At 36.7% G+C, this 13,479-nt stretch overlaps 1 protein-coding gene across 1 annotated transcript; it reads right to left on the reverse strand.

Moving 5' to 3' along the window:
• Positions 1-705: 705 nt before the first annotated feature.
• Positions 706-12,598, reverse strand: LOC307119649 (uncharacterized protein). Its single transcript, XM_079806046.1, has 13 exons — positions 12,466-12,598; positions 9,603-9,793; positions 9,349-9,489; positions 5,263-5,401; positions 4,921-5,113; positions 4,704-4,845; positions 3,834-3,977; positions 3,700-3,755; positions 3,422-3,603; positions 2,935-3,335; positions 1,479-1,575; positions 1,200-1,389; positions 706-1,108 (listed from the first exon to the last, which is right to left on the reverse strand). Exons 1-13 carry the CDS (start codon positions 12,592-12,594, stop codon positions 963-965), a joined length of 2,151 nt encoding a protein of 716 aa, XP_079662172.1. The 5' UTR covers positions 12,595-12,598; the 3' UTR covers positions 706-962.
• Between the last annotated feature and the right edge of the window lie 881 nt (positions 12,599-13,479).

Genomic DNA, 13,479 nt, shown 5'->3' on the forward strand with positions numbered 1-13,479 from the left:
CACTCCGGTTGACATTTTACTGGACTGTCATGTTTTCCTTTTTTTTTTCTTATCTATTTGTCCTTTGATTGAAAAACCTATGTTATGATTTGATTATTTCGTCAATAAATGTCAGATTGTGTTCAATGATTCCACTGTGTCTGTACTATTCTCTCTCTAGGATATTTTGTGTGTGGGTGATCTTTCATGATAGAGTTATTTGAGCTAATGATTCTGCAAATGCAAGGCTTCTTTTAAAAATATGAATGCAACATGAAAAGTTTTGAACATTAGACAGCCTGTAATTACTGCAAATACTGTTTACAGAGTTTTGAAACATGACTTTAGGGTTCTGAAATTGGTGACAAAATGATTGTAAAAAAAAAAAAATTACTAAGCAAAAACACATTTTTTAGGAGAGTTAAAATAGTTTTGAATTAAGTGTTTGCTTTTGCAAAGATGTGTTCTGGTTTTCTGTGTATTTCTTTGAGAAATGAAGCCATAGTTTCAGAAATTGTGTGTAGGCAATTCAAATAAAAAACGAAAACCATGACCACCAGGCACTGCTTAAGTCGTAGCAGTAAGGGAACAACCCAATATGAAAGTGTGACCCTCTGCTAATTTCAAATATTCAGAAAATGTCTAGCCTAAAGCTTTTGCTATGTAAGCAGTTACTAGTCTAAAGCTAATGTTTGAAGTCATAATATGTAGGCTGTATACTTTTTTATAGAGATTTAATGGTGAAAAGAAGGATACAGCAAGCACATGGGATGTTTTAACAAAACCCAAAGAGACACTTAATAAAGTGTGAAATATTACAGTATAAAATCCATCCCTCATCCAGTTACAGAAAGTGTATGCTGGTTTTCCATCTGCACCGATTACTACACGTGTATAGAAAAAATCTTTTGCAGAAACCACAGAAATACATGTCACCAAAATATGTTGATTAACTAGTTTGATCGTAGTTCGAACTGATCCAATCAAATCTCATCTGCTTTCAAAAGTTGGTAGTTGACCTTTGAACCCCTGGATTTGTAGATCATCATTCCACACACCATGGCAACTACTGCAATGACACATCCAGCGACGAAAACAAGGTTCAGGTTCAAGCTTGGACTGATGGCATCTGGAAACAAACAAGGGACATTAGCATTTAAAACGCCGTGCCTTTTGATTGCACAATCTACATAATCTACCAATGTAAAGTTAGGACGTACCAGTAAGGGATGCGCTCCTCTTCAGCCGCAGGGGTCCCTGGGAGATGAAGTGACTTCCGCTCTGGAAGGGAGCATCTCTTTTGTGAACGTGTAAGGGTACTGCAATGGCCGAGCCGTTGGTGCAGCCCTGAGCGCAGCGAGTGTTGGGATTGTTGGCTTCACATATGATAATGGAGCAGCTGATGAACACCTACAGAGGAAATACAAAAAATCCACTTTCATTATTCTAGTAAAATAGGGCATGCCTCTTCAGTGAGGGTTATTTTTGTCCATCCTTACCTGGTCATATTGTCCAATAAACTTGAAGGCCTGCATACTGAACTTGACATTGGGCTCGTGACTTGTGTAGATATTAACGGTTTCATCAACCCCGCATCTGACATACAATGACAAATTGGAGACTGCTGTCAGAGCATTTCATTGGGCATTTTGGCATTTAAAAAACATTTAACATCCATAGCATTGTGTACTCAATGCAGTGTAAGAATTTCATAAGGTTATTTTGTCATTCAACATCAGTGTCTATTAGCTCCTCCCTCTCCTAAAGCTGTAACAGTCGAGAGCATGAAGTGTCCAACATTATACCGTTTTTTCACTTAATTGACCCTATTCACGGATCGTTCTTAAGAACTTCCACAATAATGAAAGCCAGCTGGAAAACCTCTGGTCAAATGTCACTTGTTGGTGTGTCAGTATCTTTGATGTCCTCAGGTAGCTTTTAACAGAATCAATAGTGTAATAGTTTATAACCAGAATATAGTCAGTTAAATAGTCAGGCCTAGCATTAATTCAGTTATTTAACATGAGACAACATAAAGAAAGATGCATCCTCAGTGTTCCTCCTCAGCAAAATTAAATTCGACCATCAGTTTTCACACATCTGTGTGGGAAAAAAAGTGTCAGTGGAAGCCCTCCTGATCGAACCTCTAAGCGGGACTTGAACCCGGGTCCGTCAGCATGAGAGTCGGACGCTCTAACAAGAAGGATAAAGGCTTTAACCTCTAGCATCAGTCGCTAGAGCGTCTCTTGAGATCAGAGGAGTGAGGTTTACTCGCATAGCAACTACTAGCTGGCAGACTGTAAATTTAAAGATTTATTGTGCACTTTAGTTATAGTGGTAATTGATGTCTCTTTTATTTTTAAATTCAAATGTTGTATTTCCTACATCTTGAAATGGGGACATTCTCAGAAGGATGAACAAATAATGTTTCAGCCATCACATTAAAAATAACATTGAAATGCTGGAAAAAATGCTGTGTTTCTCCTTCCAGCGTTCCCATTAGCTTCGTCATTATTGCAATCAATAAAACTGTTTTATTGGCAACTTATGCCAATACACCTATATTTTGTATTTGTATATTTCAAGTTTTTAAAGGGAATGGGAGAAGAGACTCTGATTGGTTTGTTGCACGTTAAGTCCAAAACACATCCATGACTCATTAATAGACTAAGTACAACCCTTTTAGACCATGTGCCTGGTGCGCCAACTGTCTTTTCCATCGTTAAAAAAAAATTGGATAGGATTGGATTGAAAAGTTCTGCGTTGGATTTACTCCTACTATGCATATGCAATAAAGTGAATCCTGACAGTAGTTTTTTTTTAATGCCAAAAGAGTAGAATGCAAGTATGTTACTGACAAACTCTGTGATTCCCATGCCACACATAATCCTTTTCTGATTTAATTAAAACAACATTTTATAAATCATATGAAGTGGAGTGTTTTTAGATTCTTACCCATTTGAGATGATGGGATAGGAGATGGGATAATTGGGATTATCATAGGGTGTAGCAACACAGGACTCAAGGAAGACCTCAGTGTTTTGCACTAAACTGACAGGTTCGATCTCCATGTAGATCGGCTGTCCCACTCTGTACTCCAGTGGGTAGGAGTTGGCGGTTTTTATGTTTCTGAAACTGCCAGACTGATAAAACTCAAACTGATAGCTGAATGAGCCGAAGCCTCTCTCAGTGATGTTGACCGCTGGCCTGTGAGCATTAAACATTGTGGTGATGCTGCTCTTCTTCTGGTACTTGCACACGACTTCAATTCCAATCTCATCTTTCCTGGTTATGATGAGGTTTGGATTATCGAAAGTAACAATTGTGTTTCTGAAGATGAGATGCTCATCAGTCTCCTTCAAAGAAACAAGTATAAAAGTAGTTTAGATGCAATGGAAAACTATTAATATTTATGTATTTTAAGACTCGTTGAACTCCTTACTTCCATTTGGGTACCGCATTCATTTAGAGAGAAAGTCTTAAACACATGCGTGTTATTGGAATAAACTGAACAGGAAGCATTGTTGTTCAGCCTCAAGTGATCTCCGTGGATCCCTGAAATAGTGGCTCTTTCTATCACCACCCTCATTGTGTCTCTAGAGCAAGTCACTTGCGCTCTTGGACCTTGAACAGGAAAAGAACAATCGTAAGAATGTAGATTGCCTTTTGCTTCAAGGACACACAAATGTCAAGAAGAATTTGAGTAAATGCTGTAAATACCTTCAGCTTCCACCACGACAATTACACACCTCATCTCAGACTGATAGTTTCTAGACCTAGAATATTGAGAAGATTAATTAGCTTAATTTCATATGGCACATTTTGATGAAAGTAATCTAACTGTGCAATCATACATATATACGCCCTCAGCAGCGAAGCAAATTGGAAAGTGCTGGCCATAATTCTCTGATGTTGGTGTCCAGTTGATGACATAATCTCCGGTGGTGGTGCTGTCCTTTGTGCTGTTCAGAGGTCCACTAAAGACCACATCAACGATGCTGGAAAATCAGGGGGGAAAAAATCTAATTAGGTGCACATGCATCAGTTTAGAAACTGAACCCTGTTTTTTAATATATAAAGTGAGGATTTAGATAAGTGGTTCTTAACCTTTTTGACTGTCCTTTACTGTCTACAACAATATTCAAATTTACAGAAATTAGTAGTGTCCGCATATTAAAGGGGTCCTATTTTCCGGTGTGCTGAATTTTGTGACCCAGCAAATTATGTGACCCTAGTAGGTGCTGTAGTGACGGTAGGGTTAGGATTAGGTTTGGGATTGGGATTAGAAGTAGATCGGATTAGCTCAATATAGCACCTTCTAGGGTCACATAATTCAGCAGAACACCGGCTTTCCATGTTTTCACTGTTATACGATAGGGGGGATTAGTAAGCATCTTCTAAATAGTTCAGAATCTCCCCATCAAAATACATGAGAAGAAGAAGCAGAAACAAGCAACATCATATGTAAGCAGATGCACAAGTAAAATAACGTGATCACCAACATTAAACTGCATTAAAAACCGTCTAATATTACAGAATGAAATGTCGATCTACTCCATCTGTGTGTTAATCAGGGTTCTGAATCTGATCTGTATGTAGTCGACAAAGTATTTGACAAAAATGTGATTTTGCTCAAAATGTAGTTATTTCTTTTGATATATTGCATATTCATATTCAGAGAAAAGTGTTGACTGTGATCAGACTTTTAGATGTTTTCTTCATACCGTGAGTAGGTTGCCGTAGCATGTACTCTGATCTCTAGCTCTTGTTTGACACGAGCCTGTATGTGTTCTCCGTGATGAGGTGTTGGGTGGATGAACCGAGGTAGATATTCACCCTCAATGCAAGATGGTGCCGGAGCCTCCACTAAACCCAAAACATAACATGAAGGTTGTGGCAGAGCATCACAATTAAAAGACTGGTTTCAGCACTGAACGGTACCTTCTAAAGCAAACTGGAGAGGTATTTTGCTCAGTGGTGTATTGGAGGATCCATTGACAAACGGGGTTCTGACTGCCCCGGCCATGGCAGTGTAGTTTAGACTGATGTTCTGGGTTGGATAGTCTTCCATGACCAACTCAAATGCATAAACACCACGCAATGATGCATTTCTATATGACAGAGTACATGTGTTCTGGAAAGAAGAACAATATAATCAGTGAATGATTCAGTAGCAACCAAGTCAACCGAGAACATGTTGAAGAATGAAAGGAAACACTTCCTTATTTTTGTATAATGATCAGCTCTCAACATGATTGTACATTATTCCTTGCTTATTCTCACCTGGTCCAAAGTGAATCCAGTAGGCTGGTTGCACATTCCACACTCATTTGCAGATAAAACACCATATCTACACTTGACCTGATCCTTATCTGTATCGCAGGACAAAAGATTGTAGTTCCTGGGGCAGTTCTGAGGGACTCTAGAAACAATCCAAAAACAGTCATCTTGAAATGAGTTGTTTTCACACTTGTAGTTTGATTTGTAGCAACAACAAAAAAAAACACTTAGCATTTACAGTGGCATTTTAACACCGAACCTAAAGATACCATACCATGGCATAGTGATATGTTCACAACCTGATTAGTCAGCTTTTATTATGTATATTTCCCGACACCGAACATCCAAAACAATGTTGTTTTCTGGGCTAAATGTGCTCGTATACATATGATGGTATTTTGACCAGGTGAGAACTTGTGAGGAGCTTATAAAATGTGTAAAGGAGTCAAAAACAGCGGTAGGAATCCCTCCATCACACACACAAATGAAGATCTGCTGTGAGGAGACGCAGTTCTGACAGTGTTTACATTTATTCAAATGAACCGCATTAACAGAGAAATCGCACCAGGATTTTTGTTTTAATCCAACCAAACAAGTGTGAACACAGCCTTGGTATGCAGGCTTCAAGAAGTACTTGGACACTGAAGACACATTTACACTTTTCTAAAACGTTTTTGCAGTTTAAAAAAAAAATTGCAACTGCCGGTCCTAAGGTGACTTTTACTGGATCATAATAATAAATTATATGAAATATATGGTAAAACTTTACAATATGGGTGCACTAATATGCATTAATTCATGCTTAACTAATGCACAAATAATCACAAGTTAATGTATGACTCATGAAGAACTAAACCATTAATTAATGATTACTGCATCAGCAACTAATGAACATTCTATGTGATTAATAGATTAAGTAATATATGAATTGCTATAATTAAATATGACAGCATGTATTAATTCCATGACAACATTATATTAACTAATAATGTAAATTAATGTGTTAATTACTACAATGGGTCAAAGCCATGCATTTCAACTTCCCATTGTCTGCTTTAATGAATCATTAGCTAATGATTTGCAAAGGTATCATTATGTTATGACTTTACTTGTTGAGGCACTTGACTATTAACTAATTCAAAATTGCATAAAATAAGCCAGAACCACAATAACATATTACTTAACAATTAGTTAATAGTCATGTGCCTTTAATTTACATTATTAGTTAATATAATATGTTATTAGGGAATTAATACATGCTGTCATATTTAATAAAAGGCAATTCATATATTACTTAATCTATTAATCATATAGAATCTTCATTAGTTGCTGATGCAGTAATCATTAATAAATGGTTTAGTTCTTCATGAGTCATACATTAAAGGGTTAGTTCACCCAAAAATGAAAATTAGCCCATCATTTACTCACCCTCAAGTCATCCGAGGTGTATATGACATTCTTCTTTCAGACGAATAAAATCGGAGTTATATTACAAAAGTCCAGGCTAATCCAAGAATTCGAATTTGATTCATAGTTGCTCTGTTTTTGAAGTCCATAAAAAGTGCATCTCTCCATCAAATAACTGCTCCATGTGGCTCTGGGGTGTTAATAAAGGCCTTCTGAAGCGAATCGACTATATTCATATTTAAAACTTTATCAAGTAAACTTTCGGCCCACCGCCTTCCGTGGAAAAGTTTTGAATGTTGAAAGTGAAACTCAAGATGCGTACGTGACGTCATGACGAGCGGACCTGGTTGCGTTAGTCTTTCGATCGGCTGGGGAACTTTCAACAGTTTTTTCATAAATTGAACAGGGAAGAAGGTCGGCCGAAAGTTTACTTGATAAAGTTTTAAATATGGATATTTTTCTTACACAAACGCATCGATTCGCTTCAGAGGGCCTTTATTAAAGGTCCCATGGCATGGCATTTTTCTATTATTTTATAGTGTTTCCTGAGGTGTACTTATATTGTTAGTATGATTTTTACATCATAAAATGTCATAATTTAGAAATAAAAGGCATTTTTTCTATACTGCTGTTTGCCCTGTGGCTGACTGCCCTGCTTCAAGAGGCGTGTCTGCTGTGAGACTTCAGGAAAAACGCCCACTGTTGTGATTGGCTGACATCTTTGCATTTTAAATGAGCGGAGGGGGCGTGGTTTAACGAGGCACGAGCAGGCACGAGTCTGCCAGAGACAGATGGACCTGTGTTCACTTCACATCAGTTCTCTCAGCATGTCTCAGTTCAGGGTGAACTGTTGTAGTTCCTAGAATATACTTCAGGTTATTAGTTTATTTCTAGTCAGAGGGGCTGTCACTCATGTCAGAAAGTTAGTAAATTATTGATCAGCGCTGACTCGAGACGCGAACCGTTTAGAACGATTCAGTCCGATTTGGTGAACTGGTTCGGTTCACTAAAAAGAACCGATTCAAAAGAATGATTCGTTCGCGAACAGGACATCACGGAGACGGAGCGATTGCTAACAAAGTTATTTATAGTAACTACTGAGTTATGAGAGCGTTGTCTGTCAGCGCGAGTTTATTGTGTTTGTATCTGAGAGTTCTGAATAAACACGAGTCCCAGTCACACCGAGTCCTCTTCATCATTATTCTACCAACTTTGTAACACATGCAATGTACCATTACAGCGAGATGAACGAGTTAGTAAGTTTGATTAAAGCATTATTTCTAGATATGTTCCAATCATATGAATAGCGTCAGTGATGCGCATTGAGTAACTTACACAGCGCAAACAAAGACACAACAGCAGTAATCGAATGTAATCCAGTTTATTGTGGGGAAAGCTGGCTAGCCTAGCCCAGATACCCTCACGCTTACCCCCCTTCTGCTTAATCTCACGCCGCGTTTGGTGCCTCCGCTGTGGGCCAGATGCAGTACTGGGGGTCGGGGATGTTGAAGGCCGAGCTTCGGCGTGTGTGAGGTTTATCTCTAAAGATGTTACTGCTGATGTTAAACAGAAAAGACTGTATGCACATTTTAGAACAGATAGACGCGACGAGGACGTACAAAACACTGACTCACAAGATAGAAAACACGAAAACACCGTTCTGTCGGGAGAGAGAGAAGCCGCAGCGTGTGCACGAATAATAAATAATTAGCTACACATAAGAAATCACTGATCACAGATCAGAAGGAACTGAAAAAAGACTTCTGTTTTCATTTGTACATCCAAACACTGAGAAACTGCCAGTTCACTCGTTCACAAGTAACGTTAATGATCTCGAGTGTTTGCATGGGCGTGGCAGATTCTCTGGGCGGGGGAAAGGGAGGAAACCGTTCCTGCTTGGACGTCAAACCAGGAGGCTTCAGGATTGGCTAGTCTGGCCTGTCATTTTCTCAAAGGCAGAGAGAGACAGCCAGAACTCGGGTTTACACCGATCAACATTTCTATCCACTTGGGGACAATATTCAGGCTAGGGGAACTCATATTAATGTTGAAATACCTCATAAAATGAAAATTTCATGCCATGGGACCTTTAACACCTCAGAGCCGCGTGGAGCAGTTATATGACAGACAGATGCCCTTTATGGACTTCAAAAACAGAGCAACTATGAATCCAATTCTAATGCTTGGATTAGCCTGGACTTTTGTAATATAACTCCGATTTTATTCGTCTGAAAGAAGAATGTCATATACACCTAGGATGACTTGAGGGTGAGTAAATTATGGGCTAATTTTCATTTTTGGGTGAACTATCCCTTTAACTGTGCGTTAGTTAAGCATGAATTAATGCATATTAGTGCACCCATATTGTAAAGTGTTACTAAATATACAATATACAAATAAACAATGACATCATTGTAATATGTTGGTTATATTTTGAACACTGAAAACTCTAATAGTGTAGGTCAGAAAGAAATCTTTTTTTAATGATTCCTAAAAGTATAGAATTTTCTTCCTAAAAGGATAAATTGAACTAAAAGTTTCAAATGATTTTAAAAAACAAAGTCTGAACGGAGGTTGTACATTTCTTCAAGAAGAAGGCTGAAAATGAGGAGTTTCAGTAGTACTGCGCTGAAGAAAAACGTGGACATTAAAAAGCTCTTTTGATGAAGACACTGATTTTACCTGACAATGGGAAGTGTGGTGGCGACTGGAGATCTGTTGGGCTCATTGGTGTCAGATCTCACTCCAAGGTCAATATGTGTGAGAAGTTGCCAGTTTCCACTATTTGAGACTGTGTTATACACCCAGCAGCAACTGCTTTGTCTGTTGACACAAGCATAGACTTTTCATGTGTAAAACATTAATTGCATATTATCTTCAGCGCTATTAGATGCTGGTGAATTAGATAAGCCATATTCCTCTGTATAAGTGCTTACTGCAGCTGAAACGGGCTGTTGTTGGGGACGGTTCTCTTCATGACTGCCTCAGTCTGGCACCAGCCGCCACCATTAGGGCTGCTGTCCACACGACCACTCACATAACTTTTACTGCCACAGTTTCCAGACCTGCATCTCCAGTTATCATATGGATCACAGTCATGAAAGGCCTCCTTGAAGCGGATGTCCACCTGAAAGAATACGTTTGTAGAAACTTAATTTTTCTAGAATACTTTTATAATAAACATTGTGGAATAAAACGACTGTCCTAAATACACACAATATACAATATTTGTCTAGCTTAATTAGACAAAATTACGGCATTAAAATATTATCTGATATTTTCCAAAACTGATCATAATATAAAGCTGTCATTATATAATCATAAAACCTATCAGGCTGTTACTATTTTGTCTATTTAATCAGGGAAAAATCTTAGATAACATCAGTAAATTATGGAGTGCCGCAAGGATCCGTGTTAGGCCCTCTATTATTCTCGATATATACTGTATGCTGCCACTTGGTAATATTATGAGAAAACATGGAATTAATTTCCATTCTTTTGCCGATGATACTCACGACCAGATGAAATCTCAAAATATTGGATGACCTGTAATTTTCTTCTATTAAATTCAGATTTATTGGACCAAAAAGCTCTACACAGAATCTCTTAGAATACAGTTTGCATTCAGAAGGATGTCCTCTACAGTTAAAGACCTGGTTGTTATATTACACAGCAACTTGCCTTTTGAAATCATAAATCATATGTTACGAAAACAGCCTTCTTCCACCTCAGAAACATCGTTAGTTCATGCATTCATGACCTCTAGACTAGATTACTGAAATGCATTAGTTGTCCTGCATCCTCAATAAACAAGTTACAATTAGTCCAAAATGTGCAGGTGCTAGAGTTCTTATAGGTTTTTTCTTTTTATCATCTCTACACTGATTAAGTTCTGTATCAATTATAAAGTATTGCTACTACTGACCTATAAGGCCCTTAATGGTTTAGCTCCGGTGTATTTAACTGATCTTCTATCACACACAAAACTGGAAGTCACAAAACTCTTGACTTCTGGTACTACCTAGGATGTTTAAGTTCACTAAAGGAGGGAGAGCATTTTCACATTTGCTTCCTAAACTCTGGAATAGCCTTCCTGATGATGTTCCGGGCTCAGACTCTCCCAGTTTAAGTCTCATAACCTTGTACTCCAGTTATATCAGATCAAATGCACATGATTATCTTTGCTTAATGTTATGAACAGCAGCTACACTAATTATTTTCCATTTGCTTTTCTGTTTTATCTCGGGACCTCCCATCCTGAGGTAAGCTCCAGTTTGGATCCAGCCTCTTATGAAGACTTGAGATGCTTCAACACCTGTGAGGACTTCAGATGACCCAAACTCTGAATCAACGTGCACCAAATGCTTCTATATATTTTCTATAATCCTAATCATTTGTTAACAACATGCATGCATTGCTTCAATGAGCTCATTGTTTCTGCCTTAAATTAATACATTGTTAGCTAACTGTGCGATTTGTATATGTACACTTCTGAAATGCATAACGTGGACACAGTCACCTCTGATAAATGATCACTCTAAATTGTAATGTAGACGCAGCATTTTCTGTAAAGCTGCTTTGAAACGATATGTATTGTGAAATGTGCCATGCAAATAAATGTGAATTGAATTTATTTGAATAAAATGTAACACTTTATAATAACTGCACACTATGAAGCATTAGTTAACCAATAGTAAATAGTTAATTAATCATTTATAAAGCATTAATAGACATTAATAAGCAGTTTATAAATACAGCTACACATGTTTTATTCTTGATTTATAAGCATATCTATAATGTTTTATCATTTCTAAATGAAGTATTACATTATTTACTAACCAGTTGTCAGTGGTTCATAAGATCATTTAGAAAGTGTGAGTAAATGATTAATAAACTAATATCTAAATGTACATTTATACATCTTATTGTTTAGACATATAGAAATAGTGTTAATGAATGCTTTATTAACATGTATTCCTACTGTAATTCATGATTAATTCAGGTAGTTATAACACATTTATAGTTGTCAGTTAACTATTTTAGTGAGCTCATCTAAAGTGACGACTGTTTATGCCTCGTAAAGCTTTTACAAAGGAGATATAAAGGCTCAGTTATCTCCGTTAACTGGTTTGTAAATTGTGTAATACTTAACTCTTTCCCCACCAGAGTTTAAAAAAAAAAGTTGCCAGCCACTGCCTGGGTTTTTGATCATTTTCACAAAAATGTAATGGCCCATAGAATATTTTGTTGTATGAATATTTGAGCATGAACTATATCAAAAGAAAGAGCTGACCCTCTTCTTTAAAAAAAAAAAAAAATTTTTTATTTAACTTCATGCATTCTTTTTCTATCAACATTTGAATATGGGTAAGTTTCATAAAAAAAGCAACATTTTGAGCAAAAAGCTGAGAAAATTCTGTGTTTGGCGGGGAAAGAGTTAATTTAGAAATTATAAATTGATCATTAATTAAGTATGAAAATACAATTATTCAACACAAGAACAAAGCATGTATAGCTGTATTTACAAACTGCTTATTAATGTCTATTAATGCTTTATAAATTATGAATGAACTATTTACCAATGCTTAACTAATGATTCATATTGTGCAGTTATTATAAAGTGTTATCTATTATTTTAATGATAATGCTTTTCATATTTTAAGATGATGTACAATCTATACATAAAAGGCTTTTATATATGTGTATACAAAAATGTAAAAAAATACAAAAATCCCCAGGCACATAAAAGTGCACCTAATTGGAAAAGCACCTGTTCAAGGTTGTGAATAAAGGTCTCACCTGATAGGATCCATTAGGATTCCTCTTTGAGCTGAAGGTCATTGAGCCTCCGTAGAAGTGTGAGGCTGTGGCTGTGGACGCCAGCAGCAGCAGGGCTGAGAAGAGACGAGAGGCACTCATGATGCTCATGCTGAGGTTTCCTCGCTCATCCCTGCGCTGCCCTTTTATAGGACCTGATGGAGGAAGTCATCGAAAATAATAAGACTCACGATAACAATAAGATTTCCATTTACAGTAAAGGGAAGAAATATGATAGTCACTCCTACCCTACGAATGATTGGCATGCAGTTGTTTTGGTCCATTGCATCTTTGTAAAACTATTCTTTCTGAACAAGATAAGGTTCGAGGTTTTTTTTGTTTAATTTTTTTTTTCACTTAGTCATTTTAGTGCTTAAACATTTCAGTTAACTGCCATATCAACATACTTATTTTTACTCGGTTTTATTTCATTTCAGCTTTATTTCAAATAATTTTTGTTTTTATATAGATTTGGTTACAGATAATAACCCTGCTGCAGTGAATTAAAGCATTTCAATGTTTAATTGCTCTACTCAGATGCAATTAGAATTAAGTAAAATATCAGAATGTTTATCTGGTAATCAAAGGTATATAAATGCACTCATGTTGTTAAAAATGCTGTATAAATATTTATATATATAAATATTTACACAGCGTTCCAAATTATTATGCAAGTGACATATAAGTAGGATTTTAGTACAATAAACATTCAGATTTTAGCTTTTCAAAGATTATTTCTCGTATCGTTTTAGATAAATAGTATCAATCTCAGACAGGTTTGTTAAGTAGTTTGCCTTAGGAAAATAAGAAACCTGCTTAAAGAGTTTGTTCCACATTATTAAGCAAGTCACAGTTCTCATGCGCTATATAAACAACTAATATTGCAAAAAACTGAATAGTGATTGTCGAACTATCAAAAGATTTGTGAGTGATTTAGAGTCCAGAAGAACCCGGTCAAATAAAGGCTTATTAAGAGATGTTTCTGTCTAATAAATT

The sequence above is a fragment of the Gobio gobio genome (assembly GCF_949357685.1).
Source record: "Gobio gobio genome assembly, chromosome: 23".
Taxonomy (NCBI): domain Eukaryota; kingdom Metazoa; phylum Chordata; class Actinopteri; order Cypriniformes; family Gobionidae; genus Gobio; species Gobio gobio.